This window comes from Lathamus discolor, chromosome 5 (assembly GCF_037157495.1).
Source record: "Lathamus discolor isolate bLatDis1 chromosome 5, bLatDis1.hap1, whole genome shotgun sequence".
In the NCBI taxonomy this organism is placed as follows: Eukaryota; Metazoa; Chordata; class Aves; order Psittaciformes; family Psittacidae; genus Lathamus; species Lathamus discolor.
The window spans coordinates 43,218,380-43,242,486 of record NC_088888.1 but is presented as its reverse complement, the minus strand read 5'-3'; the positions used below and the strand labels follow the sequence as shown (position 1 = coordinate 43,242,486).

The 24,107-nt window shown below is 38.3% G+C and overlaps 1 protein-coding gene across 8 annotated transcripts in view; it reads right to left on the bottom strand.

Annotated features, from left to right (window-relative positions):
- Window positions 1–24,107, bottom strand: part of MTHFD1L (methylenetetrahydrofolate dehydrogenase (NADP+ dependent) 1 like) — a 156,937-nt gene that overhangs the window by 79,950 nt on the left and 52,880 nt on the right. For 6 of the 8 annotated variants that reach the window (XM_065680562.1, XM_065680564.1, XM_065680563.1 and 3 more), the window contains 2 exons: window positions 17,849–17,917; window positions 11,926–12,037 (listed from right to left, as the gene is read on the bottom strand). In XM_065680562.1, the coding sequence (XP_065536634.1) occupies window positions 11,926–12,037; window positions 17,849–17,917 (181 nt within the window). Of the gene's footprint in view, window positions 1–11,925; window positions 12,038–16,322; window positions 16,656–17,038; window positions 17,187–17,848; window positions 17,918–24,107 lie in introns of those variants that run through there. The other 2 variants (XR_010613082.1, XR_010613083.1) reach the window with 2 other exon arrangements.

The following is a 24,107-nucleotide window of genomic DNA, read 5'->3' as shown; positions in this document are numbered from 1 at the left end:
ATTTTTCTGTTAAAACTATTTAGAAACTTCCAGCATATAACACCACATCTGGTTTGTTGTTTGAAAACTCAAAAACTCCAACAATTTGAAGTCAGTGTACTTTCAGAGAAATCACATTTATTTTTCTTTATCATAGGGTATTTCATAAAATTTATGAAGCAAAACAAAACACCTTTAAATAAAAATCTTAAGAACTGTCTTTATGTGCATTTTTCTTCCAAGAACATCTAAAGACATACCTTAACCTTTTCTGCAAACCATGACATTATTTCAATTGGGCTGGTAGGGAGGGTAGCACAGGTCAAGAAGTAAATATTTCAGAGTCCTGATCCCAAAGAAAACAATGTAGCTTTGAATAATTCCCCCTGAAACGCCTATTAACTGAGCTCAGTGCGCATGTGTTTATGGAATACCAGTGGAAAACAGCAAATCAACTCTGCTAAATACAAACTTGTGCTAGATTATATTAAAATTCTGAAAACTATAACCACCATAATAAAAAATGGTAATACATGCATTTATATTCCCATCACATTTCACATTTGTGCTGACTCCTCTGAGCACTGAAGATTTAAGACAACAGTTCACAAAGTAAACAAACACTGCACCATCCATACTTGCATATCATTAACAATTTTAATTATAAAAGCTTTCAGAAAACAAAGCACTCCTGTCTGCAGCTTCAGAACATTGGCTCAGAAAATAAAAAGCAAAACCAGTTTCTCCAGCATGGCAGAAATGTCTGAATAAACTGAATACTCACACAAGTCGTCCATAAAAAGAACATTAGAATTCAATATCAAAAAGCAAGTAAACAAAAAAAAATCTAATAAAGAGCTTTCATTTTCAAATGATATTAAAAATAAACCATCCACTAAAATTAAAATTCAGCCTTTGAAATGGGACTTGAACTCTTTATGCATACTTTGCCCTGCTGACCCTTGCTAAAGGGTGTAAGTCAATATGAAATACAAATGGGGAGAGGATGATGGATTTTCTGCCAAATAACCCTAAGCAAAAGTAACACTGTTAGCTAGGGAGCCTGCTTTTATTTCCTTTGCCAAGTGATGAATTAAGTGAACTTCCTAGCATGTATGATGTTCTGTTGTTGGCATTTTTTTAACCTCTGGTTCTTTTCTTTTCATAAATAAAAGCAATGCAACCAGTAGGTAACAAAAGAACAAAAAGAACTGCTTAGTTGCTTCTTATGAGCTGAGAGTTTTAAAACTAGGTAAGATTGCTAACTTGGGGAGGAAAGGGAACATAAATTGGACAGAAGTTGCAATGTCATCAGTTTCTACTCAGTAGAGTGGTGTTTTATTTATCAGGAACTGGGCAGTACCTCTACTTTCTGAATGACTGACAGATGCTTCCTATCTATTTTTACCTCGGGATAACTGTCCTGAGACTGAGAATAATGGATAGCCCTTAACAGTTGTACACTCCATGCTTTTAATTTATGAATGTCATTGACAGAGGAATGAGTTGTGTTAAGCTCTAACACGTTGCAGAAGAGGTCAGCACACAGGGCATTAAAATACCATGCCAGCTTGTTGGTGAATTCCTGATGCATGTTTAAGTATCGGCAGCTGCCATGGCTTTACAAAAGACTTGTTACCTTAAAGTTCTTATTACTGTAGTGTTTGCATCTCCCCATTTGCTGTGGTGACAGTTTCCCCCAAGAAAGTTTAGGGAAGAATGAGATTACATATGCAGGCATGGGGGCTGAAATTGCTTAAGGCCATGAAGCTAGTCAAGGATGAAGGTTGCCTCAGCCATGAAAAAGACCAGGAACTGTCAGTCAGAGAATGGGTGCTGCTGGTGACAAGCAACGGACTCAGCAGCATTGTCTTCTCACCTTTTTACCAGGCAAGAATTAAGAGAAAGAACAGGTCTCCTCAAGCCACCAGCTCTTGCAGGATCCAGCTAGCAGGAACATTCATGTTGCCCTTCCTGCCTCCCCAGCATCATCATGGCAAACCCCCACCCCCCACACATTCCCAACCCAAACACTATCTCCCTTCTACTCTGAAAATCCATGAGGAGAAGAAAGCATGGCTTTCTCAAATAAGCTATGCATCTCCAGTTCTTTGCTTGCTTCTGACCCAGCCAGCTCAGTTACAGTGTGCCTTTTCATTCAGTGTATGACCAACACACACACATGCCACTTTGTAGCTCTTAGTCTGTGAAAAAAAACATTTAATCCCTTTGCCAGTGAGGCTCAGAGCAGCATCCATCCACCAGCAATGTTCCAAAAAAGCCCCTTGAAAACAACCATGCAAACCTATGCTATTTCTTCATTATTTTCTATCATATCATCATTATGTTTTAAATTGCTTTCCCCAAACTAAAATCACTTCACCTATGAAATCAAATTCCTCTAAATACACTAATTAAAATGCCTGGTCTTTCACATGACATCTGGCCTGAGAACAGTAACTCCTGGTCACTAGGAAGAAACGCAGTCAAATACATAGCTTTGTTATTCTGCAGGGTGGACTTTCTGAGCAGAACACAGTTAACTATTAATTAGTTAATAAGTTCTGAAAGAAAGGAAAAGACAAACGGAGTTGCTACAATAGAGAATGAGTGTCAGAGCCTGCAAAAGAAATTAAAGTGGTCTTCAACAACACAAATTAAAAAGAAGTTAATAAAATGAGATCATCATAACATATTAAAGATGGAACTAAAAAACCAAAGTACACAAAAGCTGAATGCACTACTCTTAACAAAGACTAAATCAGGAATTTAAAAATCCTGGAAGGAAAAAAACCAACAAAACCAAACATAAATCTTTTATCAGCATTTTAAGTAAGTTCCTTTTTTCTTGGTGCCTTGCACCTGAAAGTTTTAAAACCTGTATTTAAGTAATGTAAAAGGAATGGGGGGAAATCTGGGTTACCACAGGCTTAATGATTTCTAAACAGACATTGAAGAAAAGAGTAACTAAAAAAAAAAAAAAAAGAAAAAAGAAAAAGAGAGAGGTAAGAAATATAAACTCTGTCTACAAAAGGCAGGCTATGCCAGATACAAACTTTCTCTGGCAATGAAAATGTGACAACATCTCATCAATATAGCCTTCAGGAAAAAAACCTGCTTCAGCAATACATACAAATGCGTTAGCAAGGCTAGAAGAAAATTATGATTACATGATTAAGAGAGAGGAGAATAGGCAGCCATGATAGGAGAACTGTGGGACAGGAGAGAGATCCAGCCTGACAGCTCTCATTTACTATTTGCTAAACAACCTCAGCAGAAAGCCTGAGGAAAACTGATGGGAGTTCACTAGTGATGCCAAAAGTTTGAAAGCATCGCCAGTGTGGACAGGGACTAGGATATAACACAGGAAAAAGCAGAACTTCATACTTGCAAACCTCAGAGAAGAGTTTGGGAGTCTAGCAGTATTAATGCAGTCACAGAATGAGTGACGTATGGAAAATGAGGGGGGAAAAAGGTGATTGATCTAAGGATAAGGCAAGAGTAATCTTGCAGAGCTCTGCGCATGCACCTATGTTGAAGAAAGTGAACACGGTAACAAGTGTAGAAACTAATAAAGCAGATATGGCTGTATTACAGGAATGGCAAGCCTAGCACGAAGTATGAAAGATCCAAAAAGCTGTACTTGTTTAGCTAGACAGACAGTACAAAAATTATCAACTAAGAAAGAGAAGACTAAGCTGGAACACAGTATTACAGAATAAGAGCAAATGAGTCCAAATTGGCCATGGAAACCCAGCTAGCTCACCAGAAGTAGCAGCAAGAGTTAAAGATCCTAGCTAGTTTCATACTGGAGCTCAATCAGTTTATGAAGAAGATCATCTGATGCGCTTGTCAGATAAAGCAGAGAGCTCGGCTAAATGGCTTATGATTTATAATCAGACATTCTTTTATGCCTGTAAATTGCCCCTCATCATTCTGGATATCAACAACAGATTTGGGAATGTACATTTACAAATCCATTTTGTAGCAAGGAAATGCCAAGTCAATTTCTAACACTTGCATTTTTCTTTAAAGGGAAGAAGGTAAAATCTCAATCCAACACAGTCCATAATTTGGGAGCTTTTATTTTCAAAATAGCATCAACTCTCCTTATTGGGCAAAACAAAGCTTTTTTATGTAATATTAGTTAGACATAAAGCAGTAGTTCACTAGCAATATAACTTCCAGTTTTGAGTTTAACTTTGCATAATTTACAAGCTCTTGAATTAATTCAACTCTGAAATAGTGACATATGATACCAAGATCAATGCTAGAATGCTTCCCAACACACAAGAATATCCAGGACAGCTGTATTCTACCCCATCTTCCTTCTGGAAAGCTTTATTTTGCAACGTATGCTAAAGATCAGAACTGTCAGAAGAAAAAGCTACATGATACCTGCAGCGAAATATGGAGTCACTCAGAACTTTCTCGAGGACAGTGAACATACTCAGATGTAGGAAAAGTTTTGAGTCTCATTTGGCATAATAATTCATAAATTATTTAAAGACTGTTTTAAGCATTTATGCAATACAAAGTAATTTAAATCATTGTTACCTGACTTTCAATGACAGTAATCCATAAAAAAGGAAGCATAATTTGCACCCAGATTATTTGTGACAAGGCAATAAATTCAACTTTCAGGAACTCTGACTTCCTGTCAGTGAAGGAAAATGTGTTGCACTACATTTCTTGACTCTGAAGAGTTTCCAGCTTACCGGTAAGAAAATTTGCTAAGATTTTAAAATCAAAGTGGAACAGGAGAATTTTTTTTTTTTCCATTTTACAACATGGGAAAGAAATGGAATTACTTTTACTTCAGCAAATATGAAGAAAGTAAAAAAAAGGGCAACTGAGGTGTGAATGGCATCACCATTCACAAGTGAATGGCAAAGATTTGCAGATCTTCTAACAGTGATGGTACCTTATTTTCAATGTGTGGTATGCTGCATCTTGCACTATTAGACCATGATTTTAAAGCCTTGCAACAATACTAACACAGTATCACCTTCTTTCCCCCCACACCACTGCTACAGTTGTGTAAGCACAAGGGCTTGAACAGCTGCACTATGAATGGGATCACAGAAAATATTGTTAAAGCCTTGAACACCCCTTATCTAGTTTGTAGCACACATGTGTCAGAGTAAGCCAGGAACACCTACATAGATATTGCTGTCAACCACCTTGTACCATGAAACCTTAACCTTGCTTTAACTCCCTAAGCAAGAAAAAAAACACAGAAAATATTGGAACATAATTGCATTACATTTTGTTTCTTGTGTGAATACAGAGTGAAGAAGCCAGAGATGAAATAACACAAGCTAGAAAGACAATGGACAGAATCTTAAGAACTAAAGCTCTCCGGAGGGTTACCACATGGAACCCCTGTCTGAGGGTACTGAGCAATGAAAAAAAAAAAAGCAAAATCAAGTCCTCAAAGTCAACATTTGAGGGTAGCAATATTGTATATACTGCTGGTGCCAAAAGAATTTTAGCCAAAGTATTTGGGCTATATTTCCTTTTTAGGAAAAAGACTACTACTAAGAAAATAATGTCTTATGACAGAAAAAGTTAAATCTACTGAAGATTATTCACTTAGTCCATTAAACACATTCAACTTTTATAAGGTGGTTTATAACCCTGCTATACAATATCTGCTCTGACAGTATGCAAAATGGACACCTTTCAAAATACAACTTTGTGTGTACTGAACAGATAGAGCAGCTAACACTATTAGTTTATTCTAACAAGAGCACCAGCACAATAAAAAGAGTCAATTACTTAGCTTATATAAATTTACTGCTCTATTTAAGTTTATACCACCAAAAATGTGCAACAAGTTCTTTCCAATTACACCGAGTCCACCAACTAAAGAAACAGAAAGAAAATCTTTCTTAAGAAAGGAACCAACAGCTTGCAATAGGCCTCCTCTTGTCACCTGATAGTAACAGGAAAGACAAAGTCACACTCGACCTTGCCTAGCACACCATGCTCTCAGCCTTGAATGGCACACAACTTATTAGGAGTAGAAAAGAAAGCAATAGCCAAACTTATAGTCCAAGCCTGAAAAACAAACTTCAAAATTACTTTGGATTAGGATTCCAAAAACATATTCATGCTTTTCTTGTCTTCAGTTTACCACAATCCGTCTCCTCAGCTGAAACACCTTCAAGGGATTAAAGTGATGGATGGGGCAATCTGCTAAGTTGCTTATTGCAATAATTTCTGACACACTGACAAATATGACTCAGGAAAACTTACTCCTCTTCCTCTTTCACCTTTTAAGCCCTCGAAACACCTCTTGGGCAGCCTGTATTCACCGACTACAAACCTGATAGTTTACCCTTTCTATTCACCTTAACAGGGTATTAAGAAACAATCTGACTGATGCAGGAAAAGAACTCGGAGTATTACAAGGCAAGTATTTTGTTGCATTAAGCCAACAGAGGGGTAGGAATGAACGCTGTCAGAGAAACAAATACAATTCTTTGTTCACTTAGAGTAATCACTCTAACCTGGACATCCAGAAACCTGGTTAATGTACTTGTTTGCAAAAACTGTCATGACACTTCTGAAACAATGAACATCTTCCTCAAAATAATGGCAGAAAGCTATGGAGGAAAGAAAGATGAGGTACAGGGGTAATTTCAAAAGAAGACTTTCAGCAAACCAAAATGCACTCCCCTGAACCATGAAATAAGAATGCAAACACAAGGAGCAATGTGTACAAAATAAAAGCTTTACAGAAGCAGCAACTTTAACCTCAGGGCTGCCAGTAAAAACTCCAGTTGCCATTTATACTAGGTGTGGCCTTCAGTATTAACCAGCTTCTGCGGATGAGCCACAAGTTTGACATTTCTACAAGAGGACAGTGATGAAGAACAAAAGGGGAATGAAGCAGGTTAACCACAAAACAAAAGAAAACAACAAAAAAAAATAGAAAGCAGAAATTGCCTAAATACAGAATAAGGTATGTTTCCCCACTCAGTCCTAGCATAGGACTCAGCTTAAACGCCAAGCTCATTTCCCCACCACTGCTGAGATGTCACCTGTCCTTGCTGCTTAAATATTACCATGAACCAAAAGCAAGTGGTATAGAATTGGTTAAACAAGCCATTTTAGGCAACTGTTACACAAAAGGAAAATTAAAAGTCAGAAAAAGGCTTAAAGCTGCTGCCAGAGGAGCTAAAGATGTGTGAGACCACAAAGCTCTGATAATAACTGTGAAGATCAGTATGTTCAGCATGACACACATGCCCCAGTGTATTACTTCCCAGACCATTAGCACAGCTGCCTCACATGGCCCAGCTGCTGTGCAGCACCCAAACCATTCACAGGGGCTGCCTGAGCTTCAATGGGCCATGCTTGGTCACAGCAAGGTTGGGGGGAATTTGCAGGGAAACTGACAAGAAGCAGTAAAAGGCTGAGAAGATAAAGTGCAAGCCAGCCTGTGCCTGCTGAGACAGACCGAGACCTCATTAGAGCAAAAAGACTGAGTTGTGAGTACGTAGCAACATGGCTCAGGGAAGACGGAATTAACAAACTGAGCCAAAAGGCTTAGGCTATCTCCAACTTAATGAAAGCCTGTGATTCACTTGGATACCTGAAACTGAAGCAGGGAATGCCTTCAATTAGGGAGAGTTCACAACAGGACTCAATGGTTAAACTTTGTTTAGATTTTTTTTTAAACCAGACTGTCTACATGGTTGTAACTGACACTACCCAAAAGGTGCAGCACACTGCACCTCCAGCTGCAGAGCAGGCAGAGGAACAGACAATGCAGGCCAGAGAGAGGAAGAAAGCTTTACAAATAAAATTAAGAACAGGATCTTTTTTTTTTACCTTGGCCATGGCACACAGTCACACAAACAGTGGGATCTACACAACAGATTGGTTTTTCACCACTCGCCCTCCTTTGCACTAGCTCGGGTGTTTTTGTGACTCTGGGCTGAACTGCTTCTGCGTTAAGTCAGCAGAAAACTAAGCCAACAAAAAGGGCAATAGGTTTCTGCCGGGATGTCATGCAAAAACAGTTGAGCACAGGCTGAGAAAGGAGACAGGCTTAGCTGCTCTGGCAATGCAGGCTCAGCCTGATAAACTAGTGCATCCACAGTAGCTTTACTGGCACTTTAAAGCTCCAAATATTATAGCCAAATGAGGCTATCATATTATAAATATTTATTTCAGCAAACCCACCATCTTCTGTGGCATTATCTCACCTTCTCCCTGTCACACATATAACTGTTTGCCCAGGCACTGTCTGTGACAGGAAGGAAAGGGATTTTTTTGTTGTTGTGGTTGTTCTCAATCAAGACCAACCCTCCAGTTCAGTTCACCGTGTGGCTCCACGAACAGGTGTGCTGGACTGGAAACAGCAGCTGGAGGAAAGAGGCCGCTTAAACAGGGACAAAAAATGAAAGATGCCTATATTTGTAAAACTGGTACAAATTCAGGCCATGCTATTCTCCTTAGTACTGTCTACACACTTAGCAGGAGGTTCCGCTCCAGAACAACTATGGTTTAAGTAAAAAATTAAAGAATAAATATATAAAATACATAAAACAATAAATACATATATGTATTATGTATAGCATCATCCCATCTCACAGTGAGTGAGCTAGCATTAAGATACATTAAGATATTTATTCTACTATACAGAAAATCAATTTAAATGCTGGCTCTTTCACAGATTTCTTAGGTTTCTGCTTTGTATTTAGCTACCCAAGGCCGAGAATTGTCTCATGAATTGTGCTCCCTAAAAGCCTCTTGTCAGTTCTGCCAATTACTTTACACCATTACCAGCACCTCCTGGACCCTTTCATCAGCTTATGCAACAAACCTATATGGCAAAACATGAACTCCAATCTCTTGTGCGAGAACCTAAATGAATGTCAGATGCAATGGGGGGAACGGATGAACTGCACAAGAACATTGGCAAATGAGAAATGTGGAGCAGTGAAAATGTTTACTTTGAGCAGGAGTAATTAAACTTGTTCAGCTAGTTACAGAACTGCAGCAGAGCTGCCTTGCACTCCTACTGTTTGACTTAACTACAGGATCAGCTTCCCCCCGTGTTTCAATGGCTGTAAGGGGTTTAGGCACACAACACATGGAGCAAAATACAGTGAAGTTTCTTCCTAACTGCTTTGCTGGGTAGCTTCACGAGGCACTCCGCTGTCTCCCTGTATGGGCATCTTGTCAATGTGGACTGGTACACACTTTGTAGCTGTCATTTTAGACTTCAGTCATGTAGGTTAGCATAGGACAGCATTTAGTAATACCAAGTGCTACATGTAGTCTCTGCCCATGTGCTCTGACTAGCTACCAAAACCAATGTACCTTAAGCCATAAAGCTTACGGTAATTACAAGCATTAGAACAACCATTTACACTTGTGACTACCTAAAAAGTTTATTTAAGTAGGCCACTCTAGGAACTGTGGCTTTTAATAATCTAACAAGGATCTAAAAATCATACTGAAGTTCTTTGCTCATGAGAGTAAAGGCAGGCTCATTTTGAAGCCAGTTTCATGGGGATTTGTGGTCTGTAGAACAGAATTTGAAAAAGAGCCTTTAGCTGGCAACACACAAAGGTTTTTTTCTATTGCAGCTACACTGCTTTATCTCCCAACAGAGAAACCGGGGCCAAAGACGAACAAAGCAAAAAAGAGTGTTAAAGACAAACAGGTGGATAAGACCAAAAAACCATGAAATGCAAGGATATGCTCTCAGTGCCTGAGGGAAGCACTGAATGGAAGGGAATCCAAACCCAAGGTGATACTTTTCAGTATCCAAAACCTGGATCAAGACCCAAGACTGCTGCCAAAATACTTCCATTCAGACAATACAAAACAGACTTCCAACTTGAAAAGATTGCTTCCTGGAGAAACAAAGTCAATTCACTCAGCCTATGAAAAATGTTTGCTCTTCATTCCACAAAGCCTTATAACAACAAGCATGGCATAATGAAATACCAATTCTATTATCATTGAGTAAATGTAGTCAGAATGCAAAATGTTCTTACTTCGAATGGATGTTTGATCATTTGAGGGAAATGAACAAACCCCTTAGCTGTACAACAGTAATACTGAAGAAAACAACCATTTTCCTTGACATGATCATGCATTTTAAAAAGGAAACACAAACACGTAACACATGCCCAGGCTACCTTGAAAACCACATGTTTCACCACCTTAACTGCAATGCTGTATTTTCTTACACAGGTCAGCACTTCCCTAGCTGCTACTGCTTAAAGCAAGAGCAGAATACTGAATCCAGTGTTTCCCAAGCATTCCCTTGCTATCAAAATATTACACACTAATGCCCAACAATCTTTGCCAACTATATTGAATCAGAAGGGCAGAAGTTAGGCAAAACTGACTCTAGGAATTAACGGTGTTAATAATGCCCTAACAAAGATCTAAAAATCATTGTGCACACTCTGCTGCTCCATTTACAAAATTAAATGAAACCTCTGCCCCCCAAAAAACCAAAGGCTGGAGAACATTTCTTCTAGGCACACAATGCTCAGGGAGATCAGAAACTTACTTCTATAAAGATGAGTAGGTGAAAATAAGAAAAAAGAAAAATCAATGAATACTCTTTAAAAAGAAGCTCTCAAGATAACGGAATACAGGTAAATAGATTTTCTACTTGTTCAACCTTTTTTTTTTTTTATACAAAGAATACCAAAGGAACATATTTCTTTAGTTATTTTTTTCCCCAAAGTCAGTAGGATCTACAACAGGTTTCAATCCTTTATTAGTATAAATTTTTGTTATTTTTAAAGATTTCTGTAAGAAGATATTCCTCTATCTTCGTGTTCACTAGTCAACTACTCTGTATAAGAAACCTTTTCATTTTCTACCTGTAAGTATTTAAGTTGTTTCACAACATAAGAAAAAGTATACACATTCTGTAACAATGCAAAACACTTCTTTCCATCCTTTCTACAATTACCAGTGACTTGCAACAGAAACAATACTTTCAGGTAATTTGTTTCTCTACGTTATTTACAGCAATATATTGGTAAAACATAAGCATATACATATGTTTTTCTCTCCTAGTTTAAGGGCGCCAGCATAAGAAACCTCATGTTTCATGTTACTGCACCTCTTCAAAAGCACTGTTCCACAGGAACTCAAAGATCAACTTTAGGATTAATGTAAGCCAACCTGGCTGCTCAGGGGACAGATGGGGATGGCTGCAGCAGTGCAAAGGATTAACTACCACAAAGCAACAATGCCTCTTTCATTTTATTAATTCTGAAATTTAAACATGCACAATTTTTATAGAAAGCAGCTCACTATTCAGCCACAAGTTTATTTTGCCTGTAACTATAACAGTAAGTTCTACATGTCTAGTGTTGCTTGTGCAGGACAAATTCGTAATATAAAAAGAGCCTGCCCACTCACATGCTTTCACGGGAACAGGAGGGCCTCATGGAGAGGTTTTACAATGCAGCTGGACCAACCTAATGGCTCACTGCCACCAGAATAAGGCAGTCTTACTCTTTCTTCTACCACCTTTCCTCTGCTGTTCCACTGCACTGGCTCAGGAACATCTGACCCATGGTTTGGCTGAGCTTGCTGAACTGGCAGAAAAATAACTCAGCAGGAAAAGGGAATGGTTTTTCAGTTTATCAAGAGAGGTCAGATGAACACTAATACAAAGAATTACAGAACACCTCTTTCAATGCAGTCCAGACATTCAACTGGTTCAGTCATCTTGTGGAATCTCAAACATGGTAACAGGAACTCTTGAGACAAAGGGCAGGGTAACAGAAGAAGTGTTTTGGTTTTTTGCACATTCACTTTAAGATTATTACCAATATTATCATAAACCAAAGGGGCATTCTTCCCTTTCATTGCTATTTTATCTGTTCATTTACATCACTGTTTGCCAACTCACCAACACACCATAATATTATAAACAAAATAATCACTCACCTACAAATCCTTTCTCTCCAACTAATTTAAGGGCAATTTTATCTGCCAGAACAGAAGAATTTCCATGTGCAATGTTAGCAAAAGGTCCAGCGTGAACAAATACTGGTGTTCCCTGAATGATAAAAAATACATATTATGAATATGCGTTGTGGTTTAACCCCAGCCACTCGCTCACTCCCCTCCAGTGGCACGGGGGAGAGAATCAGAAGAGTAGAAGTAAGAAAACTCATGGGTTGTAGTAAAGACAGTTTGATATGTAAAGCAAAAGCTGCACACACACAAGCAAAGCAAAACAAGCAATTCATTCACCATTTCCCACTGTCAGGCAGGTGTTCAGCCATCCCCTGGACAACAGGGCTCTGTCATGTGTAATGGTTAATTCAGAAGACAAACACCATCACTTCAAACATCGTCCCCCCCACTCCCCTTCTTTCTTCTTCCCTCAGCTTTATATGCTGAGCATGACACCATGTGGTGTGGGACACCCCTCTGGTCAGTTGGGGTCAACTGTCCTGGCTGTATCCCCTCCAGCTTCTTACTGCTCCCATTTTCCTCACTGACTGTAATTGCCATTCCTATGCAGGCAAAGTAGCCAGCAGAAGCAATGAGGGACTAGAGTCAATGGTTAAGGAGCTGGAGACAGAGATGGCAAGTAACACGGTTGGGGTGCAGTGGGGATACTGACATACACTGGAAAAAGCAGTCACCACTGCTACGGAGTGCCTGGGAACTGAGGTACAGAACCAAATTCCCGTAAGTAGACATTATACAAATACGGACAGAAAACAGACTTTGCAGCATGGACCAATCTAAACCAGCAGAAGAATAGGAGTAAGCAAATCAACTATGTATAGGGAAATTTGTCAGACGGCAAGCAATTCTCAGCTTCCCTATTACTTTTTTTGGCAGGCATCCCAAGGAAAATAAAAATGATAAAATTAGCATCTACAGAAAGGGATTAGGATTAGGCAAAATAATATAACTGCCATCTTTTTTTTCAAGTCAGAATAGAGAGTCAGACAGAAGGATGTAATTTCAGCTCTCTTACTATAAAACACTTTGGCAAACAAATCCCATTGTTGTGTTAATGCTTTCAAAAATGCCCAGCTAAAGTAAAGGTAAGGAGACAACTTTAGATGATCACCATCAATGTTCTTCACACGTTCTGTATTAGGAGCTACTGCCAATGTACAGGGAAATCTTCCTCAATTTTGACCCAAAACACCAGTTAAGGAGGATTGTATTCCATGGTTCAGCTATAGATCACATCCAACTGCCCCATAAACCACAACGTGGAAACTATTAACCACAGAGGTTGCTTGTGTCCCCCCCCATCTACTTCTTAAGAAAACAACCTGCACAGATAAAAAAATGCCCATAATTTCCATAAAATACCAGAAAAATTTGATTACAGTCATGAAATACTTCTAACTATAGAAAACAGATTTTCCTGTTTCAGTAATGCTGAATAAAAATCACATGCAAAACATCAACAAGAAACACCTTGTTACTTCCTTTAGGAGTAATTACATGTAATTAATTGTTTTGTTCAGACAAATAACTTTTTAGCTTCTGGCACATTAAACTTCAGGTTTGTTTTAATAAATTGGGTGTTGTTTTGTTCAGGTTTTTATGTTTGGTTTTGTTTTTCTTTTTAATTAAGAGTGGAAAAGGGAGAGTATGTATATATATGGGTATGTGATATTCTCTAAAACCTATGCAACTAAGCTACAACTCAAGACAACTTTGCCTCATACATGTTAGAGAAGAAACAGGAGCAGAAAAAGTAAACAAACCAGAAATGATGCTTTGTAACAAGAGGAATGATGTAGACTGTTATCATCATAACACACTGACTTCACAGTGTTTACTTAGGGTTAATTTTTTTCCCTGTTTTCTATCTGCTAATGGCCACAAAACGGAACGTCAAGTGGGATTTGGCTTAGCTATGTAAAAATTTAACTTGACCTATGGACACTTTCAAAGCTTCTTCTAATATTTGGGCATCAACCTAATGGGAGGTGCTGGGCAAAATAAAAGATTACTCCTACTACCCTAGCTTGTAATTTACACAAAATAAAGTTTCACTTCTACTTTAATCCAGTATTTTAATCCAGCTGCTGTTTTCAGCTACCAGGTTCAAATCCATATTTGAATATTTGGATATATTCTGATTTGTGTTTTATTACTCAGTAAGTTCAATTTTACTTTTCTAAGTCCTTAATTTCTTGTGGCAAGCTTTTACAAGGCTGCTCTCATTAGAGCCCAGCACACACATGAGCAGATGCAATGCATGGAAGCACAACCACAGCTGGTGAGAAGGCAGCCCAGCCCATACTGTGACAACTATGCAGAGAGGGGACCAGAAGGGTCTCCCAAAATGTTCCTGGTGCAATTGGGCTTCCAAGAGTTCATCCACACAACAGGGATAGGAAGGAAGTTTTGACTGTGGGATCCAACATCCAGAATATTGGTAGACAAGAGGCCCCTGCCACTAACTTGAAATCCAAACAAACTACTAAACCACTGGCATGGACAGATGCTCCCCTGGAGCTCTGAAATCAGCCAAAGAAAAGGAGTCATTTGAATGTTGGTTTGGTTTTTTTTTTGAAGGGCAATCCTGAAATAAATACAGTCTAGGTACTGAAGGGTGTGAACTCCAGTAGGACTTCAGGAGCCTCAGGCACACCTTAGAACAAGGACAACAATGTCTTCTTGGGCCAGCTTCAGTGACTCTGTCAGCCCATCCATTCCACTCTGCAGAATACCACTTATTTTCGGTACACTCTTAATAAACTATAAGGAGAAACAAACAGTGGCGCAGGGATGCATTCTGCTGACTGTTTTTGGTACAGGAAATGTTATTATCTAAGTTTTAGTAAAAGACAATAAACCCAGAATGTAAATAAATATCTGAACTTATCTGGCTGCAAGAAGGCTGTTTATAATACTTACTACCATCCTCCCCTCATCTTTACTGTGGTACTTCAAATGTAACACAAGCAGACTGTCCCAGAGCAGCCACACTGCAACTACAAAGAGCTGTCGCATAGAGCAGCTCCTCTGTTAAGCATGGCATAAATAAATGCTAACCATTAAGGGATCAGTTCACAAGGGAAAAAATCTGTCACGACAAACACGGATAAACACCATGAAATCATTATGTACATTCCAAAGTCATCTCAATTTTACAGCATTGGAGATAAGTTCTACTGAAGCCTGCAGTTATTGAAGGTGGAGTGTACCATGTTTCCCATCTTGAGATTTTAGTGTCACTCTTGCATATAAAGTACTGTCAATCACTTTACACATTGAGGCAGCATTTCTGGTGACAAGAGTAGCAGATTTGTGATGGAAATCAACTCACCAAGAAACCTCTTTGAAAAACAGCAAATTGAAACACACACATCAATTCATGTATGAAGAAAAGCATTGTCACAAATTGCCACTTCAGTTCCATGCAGGACTGGCATTCGGTCATTTTTGATTTATTACCTTGTGAACCTCTTCTACAGTGCACACAGATGCCCATGTAAAGCTGGTGCAAACCTAATGAGTAGGTCGGTGTTCTCCCCTTTCACAAGCCCTTAGAAGCAAGTCCTCAGATCTCCACAGCTTAACACAATTCCCAGGCTCTTGGCCTGATCACAGAGGACAGCAGCTATCTCTGCAATGGGTATCTCAGCTATCTCAACGGCTGCTACTCACAGCCACTATCACTTACAAATTATGCCAAATTAACTGCATTACTTCCAGCTGATACTGACAGAAGATCTCCTGCCCCACCTCCTCTGGTAGTCTTTTTGCTTCTTCTCAATACCAAAGTAATCCAGAAGACCTGCTTTGGTGAACAGTTTCATCCTAGTTGCAGGATGGGTCCAGGGCACAGTCTGAGCTGCTTCTGTTCTCTATAATCATACTATTCTGATCTTCCACCACCTGTGTGCTGTAGGATCATTTCTAATGTCACCGTTGTCAAGTCATGGAGATGTTGCTTTATGCTTGTATGGAGAACTTGTTCTCACTGAAAGGATTAGGATTAAGTTGCCCAGTTATTACTGGTAGCCTCTTTGGAAACTTAGAAAAACCTTTTTCTTGTGGATGATACTAATTAGGATTATTTCAAGTGCATTTTACGTTTCAGGTCTCCTCATTTCTGGTTTGTGAGAAGAAAGACACTCGTCAGAAATATGTCATTCCCTACAGCAGATGAGACATTATTACATCCACCACATAAGTGTACAGTAGGATTAGTTTGCCTTAAAATCTATCATGCTGGAAGGCTCTAAACTCACAGGTGGATCACTCTGCTGCATTCAAATGTTCAGGGCAAAATAGCTTCCTTGTTTCTCTTTTGAAAAAAATTAAGCTATTAAAATTAGCATCTCTTAATGCTATTTACATGAATAATTAATAAAAATGAAATGTATTTATTCACAAAATGGGACATGACACAAGCTTGAGGCTCACAAACAGAAACAGGAGTATGGGCAGTAACAGAGTATGCCATTGCATCTCCACACAGGAACAATGACACAGTCCAAGAGACATACACCAGCCAAAGCAAAGCACAATCTTGGAAAACATTTAGGTAAAACTGGAGTTTTCTCTTCTTGGAGAGGTGACAGCCTGCAAACCAACAGGTACTCAAAGGGTGACAGAAGTTTGTCTTCGAGACTCAAATGGCAGGAGTAGAGCATGAAGCAGTCTTCTCAGCTGCTTTAGTCTGCCTTTGTAAAAATAACTTTGTGAGAATTTTTTGGAAAAACATCCTTGGATTCTGCAGCCAGGGTCCTTCTAGCAAGCAACAGTGTTTGATGAAACTTGGCAGATTATTTCAGCCACAGCATACATTAGACTAGAAAATACCACATGAAAGCTGGGAATTTAATCACACAGAAATGTGACTATAAAGAAACGCAGTGCAAAAAAAAAAAAAAAGAAGAAAAAAGCAAGCATGCAAGTCCCAGACCAAATGCCTATTGATCAAATGAAACTCTTCTGACATTTACAATTGTCTTTTAGAACACTACAACAAAACCACATTTTTTTCTAACAGATATAGAAAGTGCAAATAGAGCGACCCAGACTAAACACTAAGAATCAAAGCTACCTTGTCACTGATGCTTACTGCATACAATGTTATCCAAGTGGTGATTTAACACAGTTAAAGCTGTGACATTCTTGATGCTACGTGACCTCCAGTTTCTGCTGCTATTAGATGGCATATTAAGTTCTGACACACACATGCATTCTTCTTACTGCCACAGGAAAGAACAGATATTCTTTGCAGGAGAAGATAATTAAGATGGCTACAGTAAAATAACACAGACAAGTTCTATTTTTCTAATATTCCCCAAGAGTAGGAAGTTGTTCCTATCCAAACATAAAAGTAAAAAGGTAGTTGCCACTTTGACATGATGTTGAAAACTTTTACCAACCCAGGATTGCACTGATATGTTTCTACATTATTCAACTTTTCACCGTATCAGGGGTTGTTGTGAAATATTCCAGCTATGTAATTTTGATGGTGAAACTTTCAGTAATATACATTATTTTTTTCTCTAAATGCATTTATTTTCAAACCAGCTTCATCATTTCCCCATTTTGCTTCCTTCCCCCCTCTCCTCATGAACACTGTTCATCATTCAAATTACTGTTGGAAAGGCAATACTAGACTGCCCAGACACAGCGTTAGGTTATACTAGTCCTGCATTCTCTGAGCTGCTGGAAGAAAGCTCACTAGGGTATGTGTAAAACATTCCTCTCACAGGTCAGCAAAGCTTCATTTAGTCCCTGAAGGAACTATAGCAAGATAGTGGTTTGAACCTTGAAAATTAAGCACAGTCACTGGAGAGAAGCATGACTAGCACATATGGAACTTGAAAGCTGGAGAAGGGGAGGTATCATAAACCATACTCACCTCTAAAGTCTGCATTAGTGTGGGTTTAATTGCATCCTTCATCAGAACTGCCAAAGCACCTGTTACTCCCTAAAAAACAAAAGAGAGTCCACATTTTAAGGAAGTCAATTCTAAGGTGCAACATTCCCAAGTTACACTTAAGCTTACAGTTAAAACAGGGAAAAGACCTTACAGCTCTAAGGAGAAAAAGAAACTTTTTTCATAGACCGTAACAGATAAGCAGGGCTACAGTGTTGCATAAAGAATTTATTCAGAGGTTACCTCAAGACTTCTAACATACTCTGTCTACACAGTGTGCCAGAAATAGTAATGATTTTGTTCTGAATATACTTAAAAAAGCAGTAGGTAAGTATTCTTCCTATTTCACGGACAGACCAGAAACAGAATTATTAAGTGATCAGCATAAGGATGTTCATGGGAACACAAGAGGAATCAAAGGCCATTTAGTCCCGAGAAAGCAAGAAGGCAATAACTTGCTAAAAATGCCTAAAGAAATGACACATTTTTTTCTTTCATGACAGAATCAATAGCATGAATCAATAGCTAGCAACAACCAGAAGGGGAATTTTTCAAGACTTGTACAAATATATACATAATAGACACAAGATGAAAGCAGCCACAGAGTTGACATGAGGTAGACAATGAATACATCACAAGATTTAAAGTTAGAGGTGCTGTGCTGTGATAATGAGAGGAAAAGAGGAGCTGAGCAAATCGTTGTATTACTTCTCCCTAAAAGTTTTACTCGACATTATGTATAAATTTCATGCTGACTCAATTTAAAATAAACTCCCCCTACAACAAAATTCAATGCCAGTTTTAGAAAAAAATGCCTACAGCGTGCACATCACTATCAGACTGTATGTAGAGTGCTATCTAGAAACCACAAACGTATATTCCAGTTTATTCCTAAATTACTTTGGTTTTGAGATGTGTTTTGTTTTGAAATAAATAGATCATGAATAAAAAATGAATGCAGTACTGAGTGCCTCACAGACTTGCTAGAGAATACAAAAATTTAATTGAATACACTGTTGTACTGAAAAGAACATTAAACCCAAATAAAAACACTAGCTGTCCTGAACAGTTTAAAACAAAGACTGAAAAACATAGTTCCATTATACAGGTAGCTTATTAAGAGCTAAACAGTAACTTTCAAATAAAGAAGAGGCATGAAAAAAACACCTGTATAATTCCCAACATGGCACCTGCCATCTAACCCCAAATTTGAACAACCAAACTCTGTGTGAAAATTCTAATGACAGACAGATAAGACACATCAAAGTACACAGTGATTACACATGTGCAGAATTTTATACAAATTCTAGTTTCCCCTTTCTAAGCATCACATCTGAACACAGACTTCAGAAGAAAATGAACCATAATATTTGGTCTCGGATAAAAATTAATGTATTTATTCCCTAAATACAAGGAAAAGGAAAAATGCGTTAAAAAGTGAAATTAAATAATTGATGCTTTTCACTCCCACAGGCTCCTTAAGAGCTGCAGATTGTTTTAACTGGTAAGATTATAAACTAATTAGATAAAGAACTTAAAGCTGCAGAACAAATCTCAACAATGTTTCATAATGCTTCATTTAACCAGTATCCCCCTAAATTTTCTGCTACTGGAATAAAATGTAACTTCAATATTTTATTCATGAATTAGTTTTATTTTTAGGACCATGCAAAAATAAGTGCCATGGCTATTGCCTTTGATTTCTTGTATTTCAGTTATTTGTAAAAGCCTTTCTAAAGTGGGCATATTTCTTAGGATATTAAATTTTAAACCTGTTTGATACAACAATTTGTTTTATAAAACCTATTCGACTGATTTCCAGATCTGAAGCACTCAACAAAACAGAACAGTAAACAGAACAGTAAACAGAACAATCTCAGCTTGCAACAAATCTAAATCCTAGCAATTTATCCATTAAAGGCTAGTTTTTAAGCCTACTAATTTATATAAAAAAAGATTAAAATATTCTTTTTCCCATTGATCACAGTGAAGAATTTTAATTCATGAAAAAAGAGAAAAATCCCCACAGTGTGCAATATACTTATTGAACACATTCATAAGCCTTTCCTTTTCTTGCTGTTTGATTGATTCAGCAGCCAACTGAGAAAGAATTTCTCAGACCAGAAGCACCATTCTTCTGCTCCCATCCCCCAGCTGAAGGAAATAACGCTCATCACTAGTTGCTAGCAACACAAAATATAACAGCTAGTTAAACTGTTCAACTTCTGCCTCATGAAAAGCACAACCATGTACACACACTAGTCAGGAGGTTACAGGTAACAGAAATATCTGAAGGAAAAGGTTAGTTAATTTTACATTTTCTTCCTGTATCTCAGGTTTTCCACCATCATACAGCAAAAATTATTCATCATTATGCTAAAACAGAAACAGCTGCCAAACATTTTTGACACATGAACACTAAGATAGTTTACAGTCTTACCACATTAAAAGCCATCATAATAGCTATTCAACTTTCTGGAGAAGAACAGTCAAATGGAAAACTACATCAGATCTTCCAGCTGGTCAATGGTGAGGTTATCCACCTGAACGGCCATGGATCAGTCCTAATGCTCTTCTTGGGAAAACTGCCTATGGACTGACAAGTCCTAACTCATGCCAACTGTAGCCATCCATGTAGGGAGTTGTTTTCTACTTCACGCTGGACGAGACCACCAGCTCATTTAAAGTGAGCATGCAAACAGCTATGTGCGGAACCAAGCCATGCTGGCTAGAAAAAAGACTTTGAGGGAGAAGCAAAAAATAAAATCAAATCAGGACACTCCCCCCACAGCTAGCAATGGCTCACATCCTGTCTCCTTTGCTTTCTGATAGTTCTTCACTAATCTGAAAAAAACAGTTAAGCAAAAAACCCAAATAATTCCCATGTGTTTCAACATTTTTGGGAAACTTCATCCACATTAGATATGTATCCTGGACACAACTCATTGTATCTGAAACTGAAAGCAAAGAAAAAAGATGGAAAGACTCCAATTAGCACACATCATATCTATCTGCCTTTCATAGTTCTTAAAGAGGTTTGGTGTCAACAACAGTCCTTAAAAGCTAAACAGACAATAAAGTTTTCATTTCTACCTGACATGATGCTGTCAGAATCAAGTTTTCATTCCTTCATATCCCCAGTCCTCCAAGCAGCTAGTAAGCAATTCCCACAGCTCATTGAAAATCCTGGATCTGATTCTCAAAGCTGTTTAAGGAATCAGCTTTCCATTTCCAATTCAGAGGAGGTAGATAAACTTTTTATAAAAGAATTAAAGGCTTAGACAGTTACACACCAATTAGGCATATGAGAGCTCAAGACTCATTAGCTTTCCAATAATTCATTGTTAGCAGAAAGAAGCAGGACTCCAAATCAAATGTATACAGACAACCAACTCTCCTGGGTTCCCTTCTGGAACTAATCCCAAGTACATCTGAAAATAATACCCGTTCCATATATCCACCAGCCATCAGGGCAAGTACACTCCCCAAGACACCAAGATCATAGAGCACAAAATAAAATACACAGAAGAGGCAAACTTGGATAAAAAATTCAAACATTTTCAAAGCAACTTCCAGTGGAGCAGTTTCTGAAGTCTATCAAGAGCGTTAATGAAAGCTAACATTAGATGACAAGGAAGGTGATTGAGAGTAACTACCGTGAAATGAATAAGGGTTACAAAGACTGAAGTGCAGAGAAAACCCCTTTTCTTTCTAAGAAAAATAATGAAATGCTTGTAACTTCCCTTCATTTGAAACTACTGTCTCTAACAAAACTATTATATTTTCCTGCAATATCAGTTCTGTAAAATCCTAAACCCTAAACTGTAAGCTGAGGACAACAGCAACTACTTTTGTTTAAAGCGAAGTATGCACACAATGTTTCTGATGAACCAGAGAACAAAATATATTAATTCAGCTGATGGATCATTTACAAAAGTAAATATGAAGCTATTTTCTTTTGGTCCTGGAATTACTGAAATCTAACTGTATGGCATAGAAAGAAAGCTGAAGTCTTACTTGAAAAAACAGTGACATACTTATTCAATATTTTTCATAGCTGTTGAAATACTGATCTAGGGCACACATACCCATTTAGTTTCACATAAAAATGTGTCCATCAAAACTCTACTACACTGTAAAAGCCAAAAACCAATTCAGTCTTCAAAACCCCATACAATGAGCACCACATTTTGGCAAAGACTTCTGTATGTTCCATTACAGAGGACAGATATTTAATCCATTATTCTTGTGGAAGGAGTCTTCTCAATTCATGAAATATTCAATTTATCTTTTTTCTATTACTCCTAACCTGTCTCTGCATCTGGTTTATATCTGCTAATGTGTATTTTAGGTTTTTACTATTTTATCATTATAAATATATTGCATATAAAGTCAAAATTAAGAGCAACTGTGTTTTTGCGAAGTATACTGTGTGTGTATCTGGAAACAAATCACAGGGAAGGGTTTAGTGGTTTTGGTTCACTTAGATTCCAACGAAATAAAGAGTACTGTGAAACATTTAACTTGCATAATTTCAGTCCAGGTAGTATATATAGAACATGAACCCCAGAATTTTTTTAAGTGACAGGTAGAACTGACCACCACATATTATTCAGGTTGTGTGCTACCTCCCATGATAAAGCTGCCTTTCACATTTGTTAGAACTATATGCAATTGCAGCTTTGGGCAAAAGTGTTCCATGTCAAGTGGCTATGATAGATTCAAGCTTTTAAACTTGATTTTTTTTAAATGAAAATTTAATTCAAAATGATTTAACTGTCTTGGACTGAGAGCATTCAGAAATGTTGTATATTGGGTTTCCCATGTTCAGTTGACTTGAGGTCTTTCTTTTCTGAGCTATAAAGCTTTACCTACTCTCTGACCCTGACTCAAAAAAAGATGAACATGTGGGAGGAGAATGGCTTCACATAAAATGTCTTACCACATCTGAAGATCTGCCTGAGATATAAACACTGGGAGAACAAAAACTGCAGCTCACAGATACTCGTTAGTGAACGTTTAGCCTTGCCCCATCCTGCCCAGAAGTGTTAGTCTCAATCTGCCATGTACTTACAGCCTAGGTGTATCCACTACAGTTATCTACAGTACTGAACCAGGATGGACCAGCTCTGGGTCTGGACACCTGGCCCACAAGCAAAGATCTCCTCCTGGATCCCAGAGGAATCCTTTTCTAACATATACAAGAAAGAGATACAACTTGTGAAGTCTGAATAGACAGGAGTAAAAGCTGGGCTTGCAGAAGAATAGTAACAACAGGCAGCACAAGGAGCAGGGGGAAGAGTAGATACTGTGTTTACAGTCTAGAAACAGCAGGCTTAGTTGTAAGCTGTTCAGAAAAACTGACCACCTGTAGGAAGAAATCAGGAACAGAGGTGAAATGCCACCAGACAGAATTGAAATTTACCTTCTCTGTACATATGACACAGTGCGGGCTTCGACTATGTATCTCTGGCTATTGTTTCCAGAGGATTCAACTTTATACAGTCCACTTTCACAAGCACAGTACAATTATTCATTAGCTCTCCACCTGTACAAAGTAGGCAGCACTTAATTTGATAAAGAAATCTTACCAAGAAAACCTACTACTAATTTCCTTTTCTGACGTCTTAAGTCCCAACACTATGGCATCCAGCTTCTTCACCAATATTAATAAGCCTGTAGAAATGAACAATTGTTCCTGTTTTCAGAAGAGAAACCAGTACCAACAAGGATCAGACTCAAAAGTAGTCACCAATTCTGGATGCTCAGCCTAAAACCTGGTTCCAAGTTCTTGGTGGTGTTCCATTCTTTCCACAGATATCATCTGTTTAGCTCCTGGGTATCAACCCAGGTTGAGGAATGCATAACTCCTCATGTACTGTGAGAATCAGTTTGTATGGACACAGCAATACGCATAAGCTTTGTGAAGTAGAAGTTAATTCTCTAAAAAGGTATTTTTCTGCCTTAATCATGAAATCACCTTCCTGTTCTTCCCAGAGCTCTCATCCTCATTTGCAACACAATCCACAACAAAGGAGGTAGGAGTTTCTGCACTTCACAATCATGACACGCACCCAAGTTTTCCCTGTGCATGGTATGAAGAAGGTGCCCTGCAGAAGAAAAAGAATGCAGCAGCATAGCTGCAGATGGTCATACATCCTTGACACTGGTGAGTATTTTATTCTGGGCACTTCTATTGTATAATACAGAACACTGCTTTAAAGAAGAGCCAGGAACAAGT